Raw genomic sequence first — 24,599 nt, forward strand, 5'->3', positions numbered from 1 at the left:
TATGCTTTATATTGAGAGCTTTGGAGATTTTTGTGTTTTATGAAATTAAATATTGTCTTCGAATTTGTCACTTAAACTATATAAATAGTTAAAAAACTATTTTTAAGTAGTTTTATTTTTTTAAGATTTTATTTATTTATTCATGAGAGACACAGAGAGAGAGGCAGAGACACAGGCAGAGGGAGAAGCAGGCTCCATGCAGGGAGCCCGATGTGGGACTCGCTCCTGGGACTCCGGGATCACACCCTGAGCCAAAGGCAGACGCTAAACCTCTGAGCCACCCAGGGATTTCCCCCCCACTTTTTTAAATCAACCCATTAAATATACATCTAAAGAGTTAAATTGTGATTCTTTAAATACTTGAAAAATACTGGTGGTTTTTTTTTTTTTTTGGTATCACATTTTAAAATTGGGAGAGAATTCATTATTCTCCTACACAAAGCCTAAATTCAATCTTCTAAACTGAAGTATATGCAGTTTCTATGTCTAGCGAATCTTTTAAAGTTGGAGGCCATACCACAACACAGTATAGCTTACTTATTTTCAGGGAAATATATGATTCTTCATTTTGAGCTGAAAATTATATGTATGAAATATTTAACTGTTATGCTCATTCTGCACACTGAAAAATGTGTTAAGTTCCTCCTCCACAGGAAAAATATCTGAAGACACCTGTTCTTCTGTGTATGGCTAAATATATCTATTTTAACTCTTTACCCCAATCTCCTTTATTACTCTCAAAATGTGGCATTTAGAATTTCATTTATTAGCAAAATGGTCAAACTATAAAGAATAGTTGTGAAGAATATTGCCCCCTTGCTGTGAAGGCAGCATCCAGTATATTCAATATTGTGTCAAATTTGTTTTTAATAGTCACCCAATTTTCTTATATTTCTCTTACATTAGTATAAACCGTATGTATAGCCTATGATACTGTCATTAGTCATTTTATTAATCTTAGCAGTAGATAATATTTTTAAGTCAAGGTGTATGTAGAAGTTTTATTCTATTTATTTTTATTCTGGTCTCAATTCATTTGCTTTTTAATTCTCATATTTGACTTTTTTTCTTAGTTTCAACTTTTTTTGAAATCTCATATCTGACTTTTAAATAAAAAATAAATTTAAAAAAGTTCTCTCAACTTTATGTCAGAGGTAAATCAGGAAGCGTGCTTATCTTCATAAAGTAGCTAATAGCATCCTCCCTGACAGGTTTAGAGCTCTAGAACATACCTCTAGAGACAACTCTCCAGTTTGACCTTAATCTCCATTAATGAACCAAATATGATTGATTATAGTTTTGAATAATCTTACTTATATGACACAGGTACATAGTTAAGAAATGGTGCTAAAATGTTGATAAAGAAAGCTATCTCCTGTTGCAGTCTTTCCTAACCCAGAAATAATCTGTAATTCCTTCTGTTTTCTGTTATTTGCCTCCATATTTCTAATTAATTGCCTTTTTCTGCTATTTCTTGATATGCATCAAAAAACATAAATTAATAGAGGTTGAGATTTTAACTCAGGCCATTAATCCTATCTTCCAAATAAATTTCAGTTAATAGTTCTCTTTATGCCATTGTCTACACTGTGGTGCACTTATCCAACTCTAATTTTCCTGGAGCTAATAGTAGCTTTGTTTAAAAATTTCTTTACTTCTGGGGGTCCCTGGGTGGATCAGCAGTTTAGCGCCTGCCTTTGGTCCAGGTGCGATCCTAGAGTCCTGGGATCCAGTCCCACGTCGGGCTCCCGGCATGGAGCCTGCTTCTCCCTCCTCCTGTGTCTCTGCCTCTCTCTCTCTCTCTCTCTCTCTCTCTCTCTCTCTATCATAAATAAATAAATCTTAAAAAACAATTTCCTTAGTTCTTTAAATGTCCAACCACTAGTTTTTCTCTCAAGTGCCTGAAGAGGTATGTAAAATATCCATGAACATTTTTTCTTAAATGCCCAGATATTTCCTCTTTCCTAGACTCCTTGCAGACAGACACCGCCCCCGCCTTCCAAAATAAAATCTTCCTCCTCTCATCTGGCCTGGATGAACTTAACCCAGTTGTACCGATCTCTCATCCTATGAAAGTCTTTTACTCATCTTCAAGTTTGATGACTTTCATTTTCATTTTTTAAAAATTTCCTCTCTCGGGATCCCTGGGTGGCGCAGCGGTTTGGCGCCTGCCTTTGGCCCAGGGCGCGATCCTGGAGACCCGGGATCGAGTCCCACGTCGGGCTCCCGGTGCATGGAGCCTGCTTCTCCCTCTGCCTGTGTCTCTGCTTCTCTCTCTCTCACTGTGTGCCTATCATAAATAAATAAAATTAAAAAAAATAAAATAAAAATAAAAATTTCCTCTCTCTAAAAAACTTCAGTGCATCTTCCTAAAAAAGAAAAGCGAGAGAACATTTTTCCAACTTGTAAACCTGAAAAGATCTTTAATCAATTTTCATATTTGATTAATAATTTGGATGGTTATAGAATTCTAGTTTGAGAATAATTTTCTTCAATGTTTTCTATATTCTTTATTGAAGTATAATTAACATACAGCACTATATTAGTTTTGGGTGGGCAATATAATTCAATAATTCTATACATTACTCAGTGCTCATAACAATAAGTGTATTCTTAACCTTCTTATCTATTTCACTCATCCTCCTACCCACTGCTCCTCTAGCAACCACCAATTCTCTGTATTTGAGCGCGGTTTTTTGGTCTGCTTTCTTTTTGGTCAGAAATTCCATATATGAGTGAAATCATATGGTATTTGTCTTTCTGTGTCTGACTTATTGCACTTAGCATTACACTCTCTAAGTTCATCCATGTTGCTGCAAATGCAAGATCTCATTCATTTTTATAGCTGAGTAACATTCCATTCTATGTATACACAACATCCTTATCCATTCATTGATGGATGGACACTTGGGTTGCTTCCATATCTTGGCTATTGTAAATAATGCTGCAATCAACAGGGGTGCATATATTGTTTCAAATTAATGTACTGTGCTTCTCTGCAACTTATGTATTTTGCAACTGGAAGTTTTTACCTTTTAATTCCCTTTGTCTCTTTCACCCATCGCCTCCTACCCGCTTTCCCTCTGGCAACCACTATTTTGTTCTGTAAAGTTAAAAGTCTGGTGTGGGTTTTTTTTTTTTTTTTATCATTTTATCTTTTTTCTTTGTTTTGTTTTCTTGAATTCCACATATGAGTGAAAAAAATTTCCCTTAGAATTTTTAAGATATTATCTTCCAGCAATCTGTCCTATTTATTGAGAAGCCTGATGTTTCTGAATTCTAATCTGTCCCATGTGCCCTTCTTTCTATGCTGCTGAAGCCTTTGGTATCTTTATCCCTGTCATTCTAATAATTTATGATGTGTTTTTAAAATTCAGTTTACTATTCATTTTATAGTCCCTTTCATTAAGGAGACTTATGTCCAAAGGCACCTGGATGGCTCAGTTGGTTAAGTGGCTGCACTTGGCTTAGATGGTGATCCTGAGATCAAGTCCCGCAGCAGGCTTTCTGCTCCCCAGGAGCCTGCTTCTCCCTCTCCTCACTTGTGTTCTCTCTTGCTATCTCTGTCTCTCTCTCTCTCTCTCTCTCTCAAATAAATAAATAAATAAAATAAATAAAATCTTTTTAAAATTTGTTTTTTTAAATATAACTTCTATGCAATGGTTTTCTTTACTAAACTATAGTTTGATACTGGGATTCTTGAATTGATCCTCTAATTCCTTTATATTCTCCTATCATTGTCCTTTGGTTTTACTCAATGGGAAACTGTCAATATCTAAACCATCTCTTGAATTATTTTAGTTGTGTTTTTAATTACTAGAAGTTTTTTTTCCTGCATCCTGATTGTTTTGAGGTCATAGTAACCTATTCTTATTTCATCTATACAATAGCTACTCTTTTTCATGAGAGTTTTTGGAGGAGTGATTCTTGATTATCTCTTTAATCTTCATACCCTTTATTTAAGGTGATGGTGGGAATGGTTTTCTGCTTTTCCTATTGAAGATTTTCTTCAAAAGTTGATGATTTCCTGCAGCTCATTATTATTTAAAAATAAGGCACTAGAGAATTGATTGGAAACTCTGCATTGGGGTTTAGTTTAGTAAAGTTTAGTAACTGATTTTCCATGTAAGTCAATATTTGAAGATCTATTCCTTTCTTGGAGAAGGATCCTCTAATGCGCTGTCTGCAAGCAAGAATGCTATGAACAGAAAGACGAAGTAAGGGTCAAGAGTTCTATGTGTGGAAATCCATTGTTTTTCCTTCATTGTCCCCAATTCAGCAGCTCCCTTGCCCCCCAAACACACACATTTAATTTCTGCAGAGAAGTAGCCTCTGAACTGGCTAATGAAGAGTGGGAGAGTAAGAGCACCCCTCCTTGCATCTGGTGCTGAGCCTCTTGGTTCTTCAGGTACAAGTTTGTCTTCCTTTGTGTTGGTCTTCTTCATAAGAAATTATTGAAATCTATTTGATTCACTCTGACTTTGTTTGATGAAGAAACTTGGGGAAAGGGAAATGAATACATATGGTCACACCACCATTTTTAACTGAAACTGGTTAATTTTTTTAACCAGATATCTATTTGCCTTTGCTTTCAGTTTCTTTTCTTTATGCCCACTGTGACAATAACTTAAGGTATATCTGATGTGTTTATCAGTGTCTAGGTAAGCAGGGTTTTTTTTTTTTTTTTTTTTTTCAGGAAGAACAGGATAACTCTTACTGGAATTCCATTGGGGTGATTATCCTTCAGTCTTATCATTAAATGAATTCTAAATGTGTGAGCCTTGAACAATCCCCATGTTCTATTCAAGTGTTTCATAGAGAAATCCGTGTCATTGATTGTATTTTCACCATTTTATATTTCCTCAGGATTAGGAAAGGAAGAAAGAGAAAGGGGGATGGAAGATTAATATGCATTTAGAGAATTAGTCAAGCACTGTTTTAGGTTATTCATATGTTATCCTTTAATCTCACAACTACCCTGAGGTAGGTATTATTATTGCCACCTTCTGCCAAGAAAACTGAAGCTCAGCAGGGTTAAGCATCTAGCCCAAGGTTGCTCAGCCACTGACCATGGAGATTCAAATATCCGTGTCCGATTTTAAATCCCAAGCCCTTTTATTTTCTATTTCCAATAGTGGAAGACATTAAACCCCACCTGAAATTCTAACAGAAAGAATTCTTTTTTAATATAATTAAATATGAAATTAGCTTAAAGTCATTGAAATTAATCCCTACAATATTTGCTTCATAACTTATTACGTATGATAAATAGACATAAATGTATTCAATGGAAATTTTTTTTATTTCAACTCTGACTTTGTCTTATCAAAGCATTCATAGATCTCATTTTTTATTTCTCATCTGAGACTTCTCTGTGCATATTCCTTTTCAGACCTTTATAACCCTACTTGAAAGCAAACTTCTTGGCTTTATTTCTGTTAACTCCCACAGCTAGTACAAAAACATTTGTAGAAACTTGAAATGGTAAATCCTGTTATTCTGCTGGCACTTGATTTTAAGAATTTTGTAAATGTTACCGTAGTAATGCCTTAAAATTCAATATTTTTTTAAAAGGTATGCTTTAGTTATTTTCTGATCTTTTTACCTTTTTATGGTCTGCCCACACTGAATAGTTTTCTACTTTGTTCCATCCAGGAGGCAGATGCTCATGATTCTGGATGTAGGCTCCCAGGGGACAAGAGTGGGGTTTTCATCAGGGAATGTGCCATATGGTCTTACAAAAGTAACTATGTCCCAGTTGTTGTGATTTGTATAAAGACATTAAGAAAAAGTAAACATACAATAATGGCCCCAAGAGAAAATATATATTATTTTTATATTGACGATAACATTTTTTTCCTGTTGCCCTATAATTGCAAAGATTTATTTTACTCAATGAGTCGATAAAAATTCTAAACAGGAACTCTTTAGATGAGTTCCACTTGCTAAACAGATTTTATAAAAAAACTGAAAATGTTAATTACCCCTTTATACTACATATAAGCTATCCTATTAGAAAGCTAAGATAAATTACAAGACTTAAACTAATAGTTTTTCCTATTTTTTTTTGCTACAGATAATGTTAACATTTTTAATTGGAATTACATATACTATTTCATATAGCAAATTAACCTGAGTTCAGTGACATTGGCGAGTTTGTAATGATTGTTCATCAAATCTTACTATTGAAGAAAACTAATCCAATAATTGAATATTTTACTTATCTTTCACAGGTGTGATTTTTCCTTCTGATTTTCTAATATTTTATGTGTAGAAAATAATTTTGTGTGACAAGTGAAAATTTCTGTAAAGAACTTGCATTAATTATTGCAACTTTGCTTCAGGTTTTATATTTGAAAGTGAAAATATCACAAAATTTTTCCAAAGTTTTAATTTAGAAAATATTAACAAATATAACAAATTATCTTTAAATAGTATTTCCAATTGAATTAGCTTAATTATTTACATGTGAGATAATCCTATTAGTTTAGAACTATAATTCATGGTGTACATAAATATATATACATATAGACTATATATTTAGAAGTAACATTTTAGAACATGAAGTAGAAATTAAAATATTATAATTAGCACAATGACTTGAATATAATGAAAGTTCGCTAGGTATGTTTGCTAATAATATATTTCTTTGTCTTTTAAGTTGGGACTCAAAACATTTTTGCAAATGAATCTGACTTAAAAAATTTTAAATGTCTGAAGTTGTAAATTTTAAATTAGAGGAAATGCAACAGAGTATGAAGTATTTCAGTAGTGATTATTTTTAATACCAAATGCTGTCTTGGTTTATTAAAGCTGCATAGTCAAAGACTATAACAGGTTAAAAAGAATTTTCAAACCCCATTTAACTTTAAAACTCTAAGTATAATCTTTCAGGAAATACTATGAAAAGGGTCCCTGTTGATAGATTTAGTATCTTACTTTTTAGTGCACATATGCATTGAATTAAAGGAACAGTAGCAGTACTATTTTGCAGAGTTGACATCTTACTCTTAATATGCATATTTCGTCATTTTTTGTTTAAATGCAGGAATATCCTATTCTAGGATAGTCGGCCTATTTATTCTATGTTAATGTTTTACTTCTTTAATAACTGAGGAGAAGTCAATTTAAAAGTGTTCCACCAATGTGAGGAATGCCGCTAATTACAGAGTAATTGTATAAAACTCATATCTAAGATTTTACTGTAATTGGGTTCTTCTCCTAGATATGTAGATGTTACTGGCTTGCTGAAGATTTCAAAAACCATGCTGTTCCTGGGGTTCAAGATGTAGCCTCTTTATTTTATTTAGAGAATGTTACAGACTTCTTAAAAATCAAAAAGAATAGATAAAACATACATGCATGAATGCATACACACAAGTATTTTATTCCACGAAATATCTAATTTATGGTCTATCTTGATCTTAAGCTCTATAATTTCTTTATTATATCATTTCATAGATAAATCTTGTTTAGTGATAGTGTTATAAAGACATTTAGCATATGATCACCAAAACATTAAAAGAAATTCTCTTGCAAAATAGCTTGGTTAAACTTTTTATTTAAAAAAATTCACTTTAAATAAGTCAATCGTAGAAGGACAAACATATGTTCTCATTTATATGGGGAATATAAGTAATAGTGAAAGGGAATAGAAGGGAAGGGAGAAGAAATGGGTAAGAAATATCAGAAAGGGAGACAGAACATAAAGGCTCCTAACTCTGGGAAACGAACTAGGGGTGGTAGAAGGGGAGGAGGGCGGGGGGTGGGGGTGAATGGGTGACGGGCACTGAGGGGGTCACTTGAAGGGGTGAGCACTGGGTGTTATTCTGTATGTTGACAGATTGAACACCAATAAAAATAAATTTATTATTTTAATAAATAATAAATAATAATAAAAATAATAAAATCTTTTAAAAAATTCACTTTACTACAGAACCATAATATAGTCAGTTTTGAAAAAAAGATCGAAACAAAGATAAGTAATACATGTCCCTATGTTGAGAAGTTCATTGATTCTTTTGGAATTGTCACTTGAGGCTAAGGAAAACACAGCTAATTCTCTCAAATTATTTCAAGAGACACTCCAATACCTGATTATATTTTAGCTATTATTGAGTTTAAATCAAAACCACTCCATTTAATACATTATAATTTGATGCTTCTTCAGTTGCACTTGATGGAAGTGATTTCCTAATTTGTAATAAAGCATATTTGGATTTAGATTTTTAATGTGTAATGATTGCATTTCTGTGTCTAGCTCTTCTTAAAAAGACTGTGTGAACACTTTTGTCACCTGGTAGTAAGCTTTCCTTGGTTGTCTGAGGAAATTAGTTAATAACCTGACATACAATGAACAATTGAATAGATATGACAACCAGCCATATGGTTGTGAATTTTTACATTTTCAGCAGATAACTAACAGATGATGTGATATCTAGAAATAAAGAAAAAATTCACTTCACCTAATTTTTTCCAGTTTTGAAATATAATTGACATACAGCACTGTATAAGGTATACAGCATAATGGTTTGACTTATACTAGGAAATGATCATTGCTGTAAGTTTGGTTAGCATCCATCCTCTCATATAAATAAAAAAACAAAATTCATTATGATCTTTTAGAACTTACTCTCAATAATTTCCTAAATATATTATGACAATGTGAACTATAGTCATCATGCTATATATTCCATCCCTAGTCCTTATGAAGTTTGTACCTTTGATCACCTTTCTCCAATTCCCTCTTAACCTCCCCCACCTCTGGTAACCAGTAATATAATCTCTTGAGTTCATTGTTGTTATTGTTTTTAAGACTCCACATATAAGTGAGAGCATACAGTATTTATCTTTCTCTGACTTATTTCACTTATCATAGTGCTCCAAGTTTCATCCATTGTTGCAAATAGCAGGATTTTCTGCAATTTTATGGCAGAATAATATTCCATTATATATTTATATACTGCAGCTTCTTTATCCATTTATCCATTGAGAACCTAGGTTGTTTCTATGTCTTGGCTTTTTTAGTATTGCTGCTATGAATGTAGGTATGCAGATATCTTTTCAAATTTTGATTTCATTTCCTTTGGATCAATTCTCAGGAGAAATGGCTGGGCCATAAGGTAGTTTTATTTTTAATTTTTTAAGAATCCTCTGTACTATTTTCCATAGTGGTTGTATCAGTTTACAATCTCACCAGCAGTGCAAAAGAGTTCCCTTTCTCCACATCATCACCAGCATTAATTATCTCAATTTTTTGATGATGGTAATCCTGACAGGTGTGATGTGATATCTCATTGTGGCTTTGATTTGCATTTCCCAGATGATTAGTGATGTTGAGCACCTTTTCATGCACTGGATGGTGATGTTTTCCATTTCCTAGGACTGGAGCTAAATAAACTTCATTGCCCTATTTTGCTTAAAAATTTAAGTGTCCAGAATCAACATTTTTCACAAACTGTCCATTCATTCTTCTGTAATATCTTTGAGAAACTAATAATCCACACCTTAAATATCGATAGTAATCTTATTCTGGAATTATGTACAACTTTAAAAACAAGAATAGACTTGTTCCAAAGTTAAGCATATTAGAATGATTAACTCCAAAATTCCATCTTGGAATTGAAAGTGCCATCCAACCTGCACAATTCTTGAGATTCTGTTGCATTTCTAAGGCTTGGGAATTCTACATTTGTTTCAAATGTTCTCTTTTCCTTAAGTAGACATTTGTCCTCACCTAATTTACAGGAATAGTCAGTTCAGGTTAGTTGTATTTAATGTCACTACTTCTGAAGTAGATTGTATCCTCTATCTACTGTTCCATGGTACTCGTGAAAATACATCTCAGAATTTAAGACTATGTCAACTAAGGACAATAGTGGTGATTTTTAAGAATTCTTTTGACAAGAATGCTGGAAAATATACAGAGTTAATAAAATCTCACGGGAGTTGGATGGCATCAGGAATATAAAATAGAGAAAAAAACAAACAAAATCGCTGGGATACCAGAAAAAAGAATTGTAATGTTTGAGTACCCTATCAAGTGAGCTATTTTGTAGTATCTTTACAACTCAGCACGTATTGTGGTTTGAGAGAAAGAGGGTAGGATTTCACTGGTTATTTACTTTATGACTACCTCATTCCAGCTAAAACATAATTCTTTGCATGTTCTCTTTTACTTAAATCCTCACATGGAATTCATCAGACATAAGATAATGTTTTTACTCCTCTTCAAAGTTTGAGGAATGAAAGCTCTACTTTACAAGTGTGACCAAGCACAATTTATTTTCCAGTTCTGTAATTTTGCACTTTTTGTCTATCTTTCCTAGAGAAGCCTTGTGTTTATAAGCCAATAAATATATTTCAAGGAATTTAAAATGTTTTAATAAATTACTTTCGAGTTTAACAAAAACAAATAAGAATTGCTTACACTAAGTATCAACATCAATTAATCAGCCAATATTTATTGTCCCTGCCATTTTGTGGGTGATATGAGTAATCTCTAAAAGGTCCTTGACCTCCAGAAGTCTGGGTAGATAAAGCATGTGACAAAAGCAGAAAATGATGAAGTGCTAAAAACCAGTGAGATTCAGAAGAGTTCAGAGGAGTGAAAGATTGATATGTATTTACCTTAGACATGGGACTGACTTAAAGCTTTAAGGATAAGTCACATTTAGAAAGCACCAGGGGAAGTGATTGGTTGAGGTAAAAGGAAATAACATGAATTAGGCACTCTTGTTGAGTGAATACATTATGCCTAAGTGGAACAAAGCTGCATGTTGAAAAGTAACAGAATATAAGGTCAGAAAAGTATGTTGACTGAAATTTAGTGGCTCAAAAAAACAAGAATATAAATTCTGACTATTTTTGAAGATAAGAGCTATTGTTATTTTTTTAAACAATTTTATTTATTCATGAGACACACAAAGAGAGGTAGAGACACAGGCAGAGGGAGAAGCAGGCTCCGTGCAGGGAGCCCGATGTGAGACTCAATCCTGGGTCTCCAGGATCCTGAGCAGATGCTCAACCACTCAGCCACCCAGATGCCCCAGCTATTGTCATTTTTTGAGAAAAAATATTTAAAATTACATTTAATAATAGTTTTGGTTAAAGATTAGAATAATAAAGAAGAGAAAGAAAGATGATCTTGAGTTAGAGTAGGAGACACTATTCAATCTTGTGAAAAATAATCTTGACTTTGATAGTATACTGCAAGTACACTATCAATGTATGAGTTTACATTCCATTTGTAGATAACTGCTCATAGCAGAAATATATTGCTGAATCTAAAGAAGAATCTTCAGTATCCCCTCTTATATTACATAGTTTTGTAAGTGAATTGGTCATTCTTATCAGAAATATCAATAATTTACTGCATAGTTATGGTGTGATTCTTGGACTCTTGATTCTTGGCACTGTCAGAACCTGAGAATTTTACAAAACAGACATGTGGGCAATGTCCAAATAAGGATATTAAACAAATATATGACTGTCCATCTTTTCCATCAACAAGCCTTCTTCTTCAAAACTGAGTTTAAATATCACTTTCTCCTTGAGAACTTATCAAACATCCCAGAAAGGAATGGCTACTTTTCAGAATTTCTTAAATCCATAATTTTTATTGTATTATTTTCATGGCCTTTATGTCTTGTGTTTTTCATGATCTTATTGGGCTTAATATTATCTAAGATCCACTTTGGTATTGTTCATTTAATCAATGGCACATGCTGGAAAATTATAGATTATAAGCACTTTGAGAATAAATCAAGGGCAAAAGCATGAGATGTTTAATGAGTCTGTGTCTGCAACTCTTGGTTTATGGTAGAAATGCAATAATATTCACAGAATGAATAAGATACTAAATATTTTTACATCTTCCATAAGACCAACTGTGTTGAGCTTAAATATTCACAGTAATGCTTATTTTTTAAAAAGGGCTACAAAGAAGAGTAATGAATATTCTTCTGTTTTAAAGATCATGAAGGTTAGAAAAAATAATGTATACCTAAGGAGAATACCATTTTTTCCTTGTGTGAATATGTATATATATTTCTTGATGAATATATGCTTGATACTCAATAATAAGTGATGTCTTTGGTGTAAAACATGCCTTACTCTTTGAAAAATAGACAGGGAAGTCAAGAAACAGAAAAGTATCAAGTCAGGAGAATAGAGCATATAGGTAGATCCAAAAGAGAAGGTCAGTAGGAAAGAATGTATACTCAGTACAAGTTACAAAGATCCCTTAGAGATTTTCACAGAATAAAGTATGTTCTAAGTGACATGTAAAGCTGTGTTAAAGATAACATTTTGGATATGGTAATAAATCCTAATAATCAAGGCCCTGTATTAAATTAATTGGCTACACGAATGAGATATAATATTGCAGATAATATAAAAAGATAAATTATCTCCCAATTATTTTTTGATTTAAAATATTTTAAGCATCTAATAGTCTGTATTAGAAAGTCTAACAGCCTTTGAACTAGTAGATAAAATGTATAATATATTATCTGATGTTCTCTGAACTCAGTATATGTTTCTAAATGAAACCATATGTGAACAGCTGTCTTAGAGGTATGAGAGGAGTTGTCTGGAATCCATGTCTTTGCTTAACTTTTCTCTGGTACATATATCATGCTGAAAATTGCCAACATCCTGAGACTACATAAATGACAACAGTAGAAGAGGAAGCTAATATTTAGTGAGGATGCACCACATTTAATAGGTCCAGATTAGACCTTTCATATTCTTTATCTCATCTTCATAATGAACCTGTAATATTGGTGTTATTATCTCCATTTGTACATGCAGAAACAGAATCTTGGACAGATGATGATATCTGCCTAGAATCACCCAAGTAGTAAGAGGTAGATCTGGTTTTCAATACCAGAGCCCAAGCTCTTTCCACTACATTGCACTGGCCTTACTTATTAAATGGCAACTGGCTGAAAAATGAAGTCATATTATTATTTCACTTATATCTTTACAGAGATTATACATATATTTTTTTCTTACTGAATATATTGGAGGGTTGATGGTACAGAGAGATATTTCCCCAGATTGATGAAAAAAAACAAGGCTGAACTGAATTGGACTTAAAAAAATAATTTTTTTCCTTTCTCAATCCCTGTATTGAGAAATCATTGCATTTTTTTAAACATCCAACATGTACTTTGAAGTAAGGGAAACATGGGATTAAAAATAGAATAGGTTGTGATCATATAAAATTAAAATTAAATGATTATGTGTGATAACAGGAGTTAGCTTTAACCTTAAAAGATCTAAAACATTTATGTACCAGAAAAATGCTTGGTATACTGTAGACAATCAGTACTTTTTGTGGAATTAATGGATACCTTATGGCATCAACATCTTCTGGTAGTCCAGGGCAGAAAGACAAATTATAAATTCTCTCTAGTTAAAAATATCAAAGTATATCTTAATGAAAACATCAAAGCAATGATGTTTTGATTGCTTTTTAAATCTACATTTTGAAGATAAATTAGTCAAGATAAAATTAATCAAGTGCATTCATGTTTATTTTCTAGTGCTCAGCTTCTTGTGGTAAAGGTTTAAAGTACCGTGAGGTGCTTTGCGTTGACCAGTTCCAAGGGAAATTAGAAGAAAAATACTGCAGTCATCTACAGAAACCTCGAACTCACAAAGCTTGTAGATCTGTCAGATGCCCTTCATGGAAAGCCAATAGATGGAAGGAGGTATGTGATGTATTTTATAATTATAAATGTATTTTTGTGCTTACAAAGAAAATCTCCATTCTCTGTCTCAATAATCATGACAGCTTTACTCCACTAAAGTGTGTTTTATTCTGTTACACATTTTTTTGCACCATGCTCTGAATTAATGTACAATGTTAACACAATTGCTAAGTCTATAGTTAAATAATGAATCGTTGGTTGATTTTTTTTTTGTGACTGTAAACTTTACAAGAAATTCTGTTCCTGAATACCAGGGGGGTGGGGATCTACTTATAATCATAATATTATTCCAGGTAGTCTAAAAGTAAAGTATAGATAATAAGATATTTAATAACTGCCGTATTTCCACACCAAAGTCTTAGATTTGAGCTAAGGTTACATGTTGGAGAAGGGACTGGTAAGTTCTAAACAGCATCATAATTGGAGTTAAGAGTTAGGGACATGTCAGAACTAGGTAGCCTGGGCTAGTCTAAGGCTAGAGTAGACACACTTGGAAAGACTCAGCAAAAAAAAAATGAAGCTGATATATACATGAGATCCAGACTGAGGACTCAGTTTATAAAAGGAGGGTGATTGATAGGTGCCCTGGCATACTCAGGGAAAAAAGCTCAAAATCTAAATGGAGAGTGGCATGCATTTGATCATGACTGTCAAGCAAAGACCAGCTTGGGCAGTAGCAAAGAGGTAAAATCCCTGAATGAAGTTGGAAACGTCACTAGAAAAATTTCTGGGGGCCTGATTTCAGTGGGGTTAGGCTGTCTGGCTGCTTTCAGCAGTACCTCAGGGTGCTTAGCCATTTCTAAAAGGGCATAGTTCTGAGAATGGAAGGAAAACCTCTCCTCTGCTGATGCAGATTCCTTGCTTTTGTGTGATGTTGTAGTGAATGTCTATTAAAGATAGGGGTTCAGAGAGGATCTAGAAGAAGTGAGGTCCCCCTGGGTTCCTAAGTCACATTTACTCTGTGAGGTTAGAGCCTCAGTACAGGGCACCGACTTCTGAGTGGCACTGTTGGCCTGTCATTGTTCCTGAATAAAATGCTTCCAAGTTGAGCATCTCAGGTTTCTTTGTAGAAGAGACAGACTCTGTCAAGTGTTCATAGGTTCAGAATAGTGCTTAATATTTGACTGAAAACTGGGGGAAAACATGTTTGTTTTCATCCTCCTCCCACACACACACACAAACATATATCATGAGCATTTGCTTTGACATTGAATTTTGGTAAGGTAATAAAATGATTTTTCATGCTTTAGCACAGGCCACGATTTCAAAGATTTCCCACAAACCTATTTTATTTCGTAAGTACCACCACTACATACTAAGTTGTTTAAGAAAAAAACACTGGATCATTCTGAAGGAAACACTGGATCCTTCTGTCTCTTTCTCTCTTGACCCTGCAGTCAGTGACTCAACAAATTCTTCCAATTCTCCTTCAAAATAACTCTTGAGTCTCCTTGCAGACACTCCAGTCTAGTTCATCACCTCTTCCCAGGTGGACAATGGCCTCCCTCTATGTCTTTTTGCCATTATTTATTTGCATGAAGTGTGAGCTCTAAAATAACTTAGATATCATTGTGTCTCTTATTATCTTCTGTGATTGACCATTGTCTTTACATGGTAAGTCTACAACCTAACCCGTGCCTACTTCTTCACCCTTGTCTCAGGCCACTGAATCTCAGGGACAATGGGTAACTTGTTCACTAAGCACCTAACTTCGCATCTAGTTAAGTATTTCTTAACTTGAATATTGTAATTTAGTTGCCCAAAATACTTTCTAACTCTTAATTTATATATTTGTCATATTGTGGTTTGCTGAGTAAAATCAGAGTTTGCCTCACTTTATCTGGGTCCAGATGTGCCCGAATTATGGCAAAGTGCCTTTCCCATAAGGCTGAAATGCTGTAAAGTTAGTGAACCCAGCCTGTGGCAGAGACTTCTTAAATCTGACATCATCCAGGGACCACGGGGCGGTGTGGCGGGGGCCATCCGGCGTGTGGAAGAGGGAGAGAATTTTTGCATCTTGGCCACCAGGATTCCTGTTGATCCCCAGGATCCCCCCTTGCTGCTATGCAGCTGCTGCAGCTGCTGTGATCAGTTTTCACGAGGGACGCTTTCTGATCCTTGACCTCCAGCCCCACAACAGTGAATCAATCATCAGTGCTAACAAATTGGCCTTGGCTTACCACCAAGTATAAAATGATATAAGACTCACTTAAGTGAGCATGTTTAAGAGGTTTCTAAGACATAGATATGAATATTCAAGGACTGTTAAAAAACACAGATGCTTTTGTACAGAGTCTGCTTTCTTCTCTTTGAATTGGTTTTCCTTGTCATAGAAATTAGCTTCAGACACCCACACAGTCCTCAAATCTCTGCCAGAAACAAATGACCATTTGTGAAGTCGTTGGCTTTTGATTTATTCTATAAAAAGTACCCACATGAAGTTAACAATTGCAGGCTGTCACTGCACTACATATAATAATATATTCAACAGAAGTGTAATTTCAGAGGCAGATACGAGATAATCACTGGTTGCTACGTTGTTCCGACTGTATAAATTGTAACATTGCTTTAGTATAATCACTCACTATAAAATAATTTCATTTTATTACTATTTTACATTATACCTCAAATGGAAAGACTCATTTAGCAAATTGTGACCACAGAGGTGCTCAAATGAGTTTTGAAGTAGCGCTCTTCATTTGGTATTTGATATCATTTTTCAATGAAAGGATTTAGTAATGCATGTCAGTGACTGCTGCTAAGCAGAAACAAGCATTGGTATATGGGGCCATTTATCCCCCGGCTCCAGCTGTATATCTTTAGAGGCAAAGTAAATACTGGAATCATTTAAAAAAGAATTCCCTCCACTTTCTGAAACCAGAAAGGCTTTTTGTTTGTTTGTTTCTTTTTTTTTTTTTTTAAACTTAATTTTACCTATTTGGGAATACTAGCTTTACTTGTATATTCAAGTTTTTAAGGCCAGAATGGTGCTCAAGTACTCATTGTCTCATGCTCCATCTACTTGGTTACTGAACCATCCAAATGTAATTTTTATGCTCAAGGGGAAAAAAAAAAAAGTCCTGCATTCTTGCCTCCTCTTGATCATGACACTTCTGTTGGACAACTTAGAAAGACAGCCTGAGGGATCTCACTCAACTCTGTTGAATCTAGAGTCATGTGATACCAACCATTTGCCTCGTTCCCCTTCTCTGAGACCCATAATTTTCTTTCTACAAGTTTAAGATCAGAGCTGGAACCAAAGGTGAGAGAAGTTCCAAAATCTCACAAATCTATTAGCTAATGTCCCCTTCTCCCAAAGCCCCCGAAAAAAAAATTTTTGAAACTCGATGCTGTTAGCATTTTAAGTGATTTTGTATTTCTCTAATTCCATATTTTCTGTATTTTCAAAGTACATAAGTCCATATTTATATATTTTCAGAAATTTCTGATATATACATATATTATCACTTATAACCTAGAAAGATAGTAAATCTTAATTGAGTTTCCACAGCCACTGACCAAGAGCCCAGATCCTCTTCCTAAGTGATGTTTCTACCAGTGAAGAGAGGCTGGAGCCACAGGACAGGGGGAATGTCTTTTTTTGCTCTGGGGCTGAGTAAACTGTGCTTCTCAATCCCTTCTGGCTGGTGCCAACAATTCTGTTCTTACATTTCTATGCTGTCTGTTCACTCTCTTCGTTTCTCCTCTTTCTTGATACTTACGATGGCCTTTCTTTGAGTGGGCTGAGATGACTAACTCTCTGGTTTAAGGCATGTATCAAGAAACGTTTCAAGGCAGACATAACTTTATCTCTGCCAGAAAAGTGAAGAAATGGGAAGAAGAGGGGAGCAATAAGGGACAGTTGCTTCCTGACCTTGTGCGGAGATGAGAAAGCAACAGCTATGGGGCCAAGTAGCTTATACAGGTCACAGACTAAAATTGTGTGAGTGGTGGTGGGGGGAAGCATTTGAACACAGGTGTGCTTAAGCTCTCCTTACAATAGTTGCTGTCATAATTATTTCCTTATTATCATTATACATCAGCCTATCCTTATATTTCCTTTTTTTTTTTTTTTAATATTTCCTTAGCAACTTATTGCCACTCCTACCAGGGCACCCAAAGTTAACAATTGTAGATTGTCACTGCATCCCATGGTAATGCATTCAACAGAAATGTAATTTCTGTGTTGTATTGAATTCACTGCAAGCTTATGTCAAAAAAGTATGCGGGATCCCTGGGTGGCGCAGCGGTTTAGCGCCTGCCTTTGGCCCAGGGCGTGATCCTGGAGACTCGGGATCGAATCCCACGTCGGGCTCCCTGCATGGAGCCTGCTTCTCCCTCTGCCTGTGTCTCTGCCTCTCTCTGTCTCTCATGAATAAATAAATAAAATCTTTAAAAAAAAGTCTTGACAAATTACCAAATCCCCTGAGAAGTATAATCAAATGGTTTCAACTATTCTATGTCTGTTCCACTGTGTCCTACTCCAAGTAAGAAAAGCCCTGATGATTCGAGGCTTAAATTCAAAGATATTTCTTCTTTACATAACAAAACTAGGTCACCGGTTTTAAGTTTGATTTAGCAGCTTTATAATGTCAGTGTGCTGGACTCGCATTTCTTGATTTTATTGCTCAACTCCTATTGCTCATAAAATAGTCACCCCTTACAGCTTCATACTTTCTCACATGAAAGTGAATATGTATTTGTTTTGTGTTGGAAAGCGGGACAGATTCTGGACAATGGATAAATGTTTAAATAAGAATATTTCAGTTCAATATAGGTATTTGCTAACTTTAAAGTCACCCAGAAATGGAATGACTGCTCTCAGGATGTAGTCAAATGTACCCAGATTAAAGGTATGTAAGTACGGGTAGGTTTGATGGCTATTCATTTACTATAACTGTGAAAAGGAATTTCAAAATTGAAGAGAAACTGAAGTTACATATTCCTAGAGTATTTCCTAATTCCAAATGCTCTGTTGTTGCTAATACTACTGCTACATTATTGACTCACTTGGATTAAACCATAGTTCCAAATAACTATGAGGAAATCAAAACCTAAATCTGTTAATAAGAACTAATAAATAATGCATCAAGAGAGAAGACTTCACTATTTGCATTTTAAATAATTTATGAAATAGCAGTTTGATGAACCTATTTTTGCAATGCACATTCTAATGGTTCTTTAAGCCCACTCTACAGTAGCTAAAATAGCTACAGTACCCATGGATTGGCTAAAGTTCACCTTCTCCAATTCCGCTGTCAAGTCTTTCAAGTGCCAGTCCATGCAATGTTATAGTATATCACATATAAATAGGATATTTGGCTTATTTTTCCTGTCTAAATTAAATTATGCAGTGTTGATGAGTTAGTGCATTCAGTCGTTTGTGTTGTAATTATAGTTTTCATATTAGATATCTGGACTTTAAAAAAAGCTAATGTATAACATGCTTATAAGTATGTTCTATGAAGCTCTTAAATCAGGATGCATATTTTAGAGGTAGAGGTGTACCTTGAGAATTCATTCTAGAAGTCACTCAACCGAAGAGTGAGTTAATCATATCTTCACAGCATCCATCACCGCAGGGGACCTGGCCTGGCAAAGGTTCTGCTTTGGAAATGTTGCATTTTGAGGTGCTTTTGACATATCTACATAGAAGACACATGAGATTTCTGTAAATACATAAAACATTCTTGTAAGCACATGCAAATGTAAATGCCAAGGTCAGAATTAGGATCAAGGCTGGAGAGAACAGATTTAGAAAATTGAAGAAATTGGGCAGCCCCAGTGGCGCAGCGGTTTGGTGCTGCCTGCAGCCTGGGGTGTGATCCTGGGGTCCGGGATCGAGTTCCGCATCGGGCTCCCTGCATGGAGCCTGCTTCTCCTTCTGCCTGTGTCTCTGCCTCTCTCTCTCTCTGTGTCTATGAATAAATAAAATCTTAAAAAAAAAAAAAAAAGAAAAGAAAATTGAAGAAATTGCTTAGAGTGCTCAGGGGGTATAAAGAGAAGCAGGTCATAAACAGAATCCCAAGGGCGCCTGGGTGGCTCAGTTGGGTAAGTGTCTGCCTTTGGCTCAGGTTATGATCCCAGGGTTCTGGGATGGAGCCCACAATGGGGTCCCTGCTCAGTGGGGGAGTCTGCTTCTCCCTCTCTTGCCCGCTTGTGCTTTCTCTCACCATTTCTGCCTCTCTCTCTCTCTCTCTCAAATAAATAAATAAATCTTAAAATAAAAAAACCAGAATCCCGGGATATGCTAACATTTAAGGCTTAACTGAGAAAATAGAGTCAGTTAAGGACTCTGAGAAGGAGCAATCTAAGAAAAGCAGAGTAGAACCTGAAGGGATTTCAATCACAAAAGCCAGAGTGGCTCAACAGAAAGTGATCAATGCTGCTGAATGTGTCGGTGAGATTAAGAAAAAGATTTGAAACCTTTTTGTTGGATCTGGCAGTTAAGGTTATTGATGTCATTGGGTTAAGAAATATTTCATTTAAGCCATATATTATCTTTTCTGTTCAAATCTAAAGTTGCATCAGTTTACTTTTTTGTACTCTTATCTTTAAAAAAACTGTAAAACAAGAAGTTACTTGTTTTCTTCCAAGTAGTAGACCTTTTTTTTTTTTTTTTCCATAATAGGGAAAGGGAAAGGAAGAGGTCCGTAATAGTAGTTACCCATGGTCACAGAAGATTTTTCTAAACATGTGCTGTGACCAAAGAAGGACCAGTGAACGCTTGTGGTTTATTGAATTTTAGAAAATTATATTTGTCTGCTAGAACTTCTTGCTAAGCTATGATTTGTGAATTATATTTTTCCAGGTTTAGAGGTAGGAAGTTTTCCAAATGTAGTTTATATTTCTGAAATTATCCCTGGAAAATGTTTGCAGGAGCCTTATTTTATAGGCTAAATATTTTCACAAGAGGTTCAGATAAGCTAAACTACATCCAGACATTTTAGTCTACTTAATATTGTGTCTAGCATAGAACACACACTAAATTATTGTTGTCTCCATGCAATGGAGCTGTTTTTTTGTGAAAACACTCAATGGGGGCAAAATTCAACTGCCTAAGCATACAATGAAGGTAAATGTAAGCTATGTAGGTAAGACTGTTCTTCATAGGTTAAAAAATATATATAAACTCTCTTCAAGTCAGTGGTTACTGCTTATACCCACAAAATAGAAAACTAAATTGTCAAATGCATTTAGAGTAAAATGCTACAACAGTTTGTATGAGGGATTCAAGTCTACAAGTGAGCCAAGTTCTTAGCTTTTGTGGGATCTTAAAAATTTTTCATTCATGGTAAACCCATATGCTGCAGATATACATTTGTTGTTGTGGAAAAAGAAGTTTGTCCCTCTGAGACTCCTGCAGAAACATAGAACTTGGTGAAGGACCTGATTTGTTTTAAAGATTTATTCATTTATTTTTTTGAGAGAGACAAAGAGAGACAGAGAGAGAGAGCGCATTTTTGCACACAAACAAGGGGAGCGGCAGAGAGAATCCCAAGCAGACTCCACACAGAGCATGAAACCCATCATGGAGCTCCATCTTATGATCCTGAGTTCATAACCTAAGCAGAGATCAGTAGTGGGATGCTTAACCAATTGAGCCATCCAGGTGCCCCAAAGGACGTGATTTTTTTACCCTTACAATATCAAAACTGGGAACAGTGATGAGACCACAGATATTCCTCAGTAGGACTTCTCATCCCTTCTGAAATAACAAAGAGTATAAAAAAACCAAGCTTGCAAATTAAATAAATACCCTGGGCATTCTCCATAGTTTATTGATGTGGGTACCACAGCTCTTGGTTGTAGTCAAGCTCTGTTGTAATAGAACCTAGCATTTTAGAGGAGCAAGCGCTCTGAGAGGTTACCAGATCCTTCTCCATCCCCCACAGGCATCGCAATAACACCTCAGCATCTAGAGTCAGGAAGAACTGAGCTTCATTTTGCTAACTAGAGGCAGGAGCTCAAGTAAGTGACTTATCATCTCTGAGTCTCAGGTCTTCAGCACTGCTTGTCAGAGGTTGAACTGTTACCAGGAATAAATGTATGGAAACGTTCTTTGAAATTTTGCAAATAATACAAAATCTCCTTTGTGCACAGAAGAGAAATGAGACCTGGGGTGGCTAAGATAAGATGGTCCAAGTTTATTATGGTTTATACAACCAGCTTCCCCAAACACTTGTCCATTGAAAGATAATCATGAATCAGCAGATTAGCAAATACTTGGGTCCCCAAACTACCGTAGGTGCTGCAAGTATAAAAATGAATATATAACGCAATTTTGGAAATTATTATTCCTTTGAGGGAGATGATGCATATAGTCTAAGAATTTAAATGATGTTTAAAAGCAATGTAGTTGGGGATCCCTGGGTGGCTCAGTGGTTTAGCACCTGCCTTTGGCCTAGGGTGTGATCCTGAGGCCCCGGAATCGAGTCCCACATCAGGTTCCCTGCATGGAGCCTGCTTCTCCCTCTGCCTGGGTCTCTGCCTCTCTCTCTCTCTCTCTCTCTCTCTCTGTGTCTCTCATGAATAAATAAAATCTTTTTTTGAAAAAAAAAAGCAATATAGTAGAATAGTTTCATTGTGCAATGAGTTTTAAAGATATCAAGAACATTTAAGTGAGAATAGAGAGCTGTCAATTGGGATGGAGTGTCTGACATAACTTGTCATACAGCTTGTCATAGTTTCCATAAGGCTTAAGGGAGTACTACAAAATAAAGAAAATTTATTTGCCTATTTGTATAGATGAGAGTCTTAAAAATACTAATTGCATGTATTTTCTACTTAATGCCTGATAATATCAGGCTATGTTTAAAAGAAATAAGAAAACAGGCCATGGCACTATTTTGCTATCTTTCTGAAATCTGATATTTGTTAGCTAATTGCTCAAATCATTTGGGCTTCTCTGTAGTGCTCTGTGACCTGTGGCTCTGGAGTTCAGCAAAGAGATGTGTACTGTAGACTCAGAGGCGTTGGTCGGGTGGCTGAAGAAATGTGTGCTCAATCCACTCGGCCTTATTCTCAGCGGCAATGTTGGCACCAGGACTGCATACAGTACCAGTGGGTGGCAGGAGAGTGGCTGAACGTGAGTACTGACAAGTAAAATTTCAAAGAATTGCATGAAAGAATGTGTTATTCATTCTGTCATTGCACTTCTAGTGTTCAACTTCATGTAACCAAAAAGAGACACATCGGCAAGTCAAGTGCACTGATGCACAAAACAGTCAAGTGAATGAGAGTTTCTGTGATCCTTCCACCAGGCCTCTTTCCATCAAAGAGTGCCCGAACCCTTCCTGCAGGTATATTGTGGTAACAGGAGACTCATCACAGGTAAGACAAAGAAAGTTTAGAAGTTTTGATCCTGGAAAGAGTCTCAACAACTGAGTCTCAAACTTGACACAGTTGAAACTGTGTCACTAAATTGGAATACAGTGGGTGGGGGGGCACCTGAGTGGCTCAGTCAGTTAAGAGTTTGCCTTCAGCTCAGGTCATGATCCTGGGGTCCTGGGATTGAGCCCCACATCTGGCTCCCTGCGCAGCGGGGAGTTTGCTTCTCTCTTTCCTTCTGTCCCTCCCCCTGCTCCTACTCTCTCTCTCTCTTTCTCTTTCTCTCAAATAAATAAATAAAATCATTTAAAATTTTTGACTAAGGGGATAGATAACAATATGCATATCAATCGCGGGAATGAAACCACTGACAGTTGGATGGTGCAGATAGAGTAATGGCAATGCAGATAGAATAAAAGGCGTAGGCACCTTTAACACCCAGCCAGGAAGTTGACAGCTCTTTCTTAAGCTTAATGTCCTGATTTTGTGCATAGCCTGGATGTCAGCCAGAGATGAGAGTGTAGGCCCTTCCCAGGTGCTTCCTGAGCATGTGTGCAGCCCTGAACATGCGCACAACCTCATGCATGTCCACAGGTTTCCAGATTCCTATGAATATATTGGAGGTTTTCAAAGCTGTTATATTTCATTTCCCAGATTTTCCTTTTAAGCTTTTTTGACTAGCCTGTTTTTTGTTCTAAACTGTTATCCCTGTTCTGGAAGCTGTAAAGTTAAACAGTGGCCTTTAATTGGGCTCAACAAATGCCCCTAGGGAAATGGCTTTTAGCACTGGGCAAGCTCTGAGTCAAGTCAAATAAAGACAGCCTTGCAAGGGGGATCTTCTAGAAGACCATCAAACAGTTCAAATTATGACAGTTCTATGGGAAGGAAGTTTTGAAGGATGTCCAACCCAGTTCCACCTCTCTTATGGCTGCCAGGCTGCTGGTTTTCACCGTGTTTGCAGGACTATTGATTTTGAAGGCTGCTATGGAGTTAGGGGAGAATGGGTATAGGGTAAGTCAAAACACCACAAAGCTCCTTCTTCATCCTGAGACTTAGCCTTGTTTTGAAATAAATGCTTCCCAGACCACTGTAAACCTTTGGTTAACTTTTCATTGTTTTTATGGAGGAGAGAATTTTCAAAGATCCTTAGTTGGCTGTTTTCATTCACCCCCTTGGTCTGCTTTGAAAGCTGGGTTTTTCTCCTCATTGTGGGTTATAATTTCTTGCTTCTTTGCATGCCCGTAAATTTTCCTGATTTCATGTTAGACATGAATTTTATCTTTTTGCCTACTGGATAGTTTTGATTCCTATGCACATATTATGAGCTTCACTCTGGAATGAAGTTACTCTGTCTGGAGACAGTTGGATCCTTTCTTGTCTTGCTCTTAAGATTTGTTAGGTCAGGCCAGTGCATTATTTAGTCTAAGGTACATTATTCCTCTCCTCTGTGGCAAGACCCTTTTGAGTAATATACCTATTGTCCCATGAAGATAAAGTTTTCCAGTCTGGCTGGAGAAAATAAGCATGATATTTCATCCCATGTGAGTACCA

General features: G+C 35.7%; 1 protein-coding gene across 3 annotated transcripts in view; it reads left to right on the forward strand.

Annotated features, from left to right (window-relative positions):
- ADAMTS20 (ADAM metallopeptidase with thrombospondin type 1 motif 20) overlaps positions 1-24,599 on the forward strand; it is a 162,757-nt gene that overhangs the window by 107,623 nt on the left and 30,535 nt on the right. For all 3 annotated transcript variants that reach the window (XM_072765509.1, XM_072765508.1, XM_072765507.1), the window contains 3 exons: positions 13,551-13,718; positions 22,633-22,806; positions 22,881-23,051. In XM_072765509.1, coding sequence (XP_072621610.1) covers positions 13,551-13,718; positions 22,633-22,806; positions 22,881-23,051 — 513 coding nt within the window. The remainder of the gene's footprint in view (positions 1-13,550; positions 13,719-22,632; positions 22,807-22,880; positions 23,052-24,599) is intronic.

The sequence above is a fragment of the Vulpes vulpes genome, chromosome 8 (assembly GCF_048418805.1).
Source record: "Vulpes vulpes isolate BD-2025 chromosome 8, VulVul3, whole genome shotgun sequence".
NCBI lineage: Eukaryota > Metazoa > Chordata > Mammalia > Carnivora > Canidae > Vulpes > Vulpes vulpes.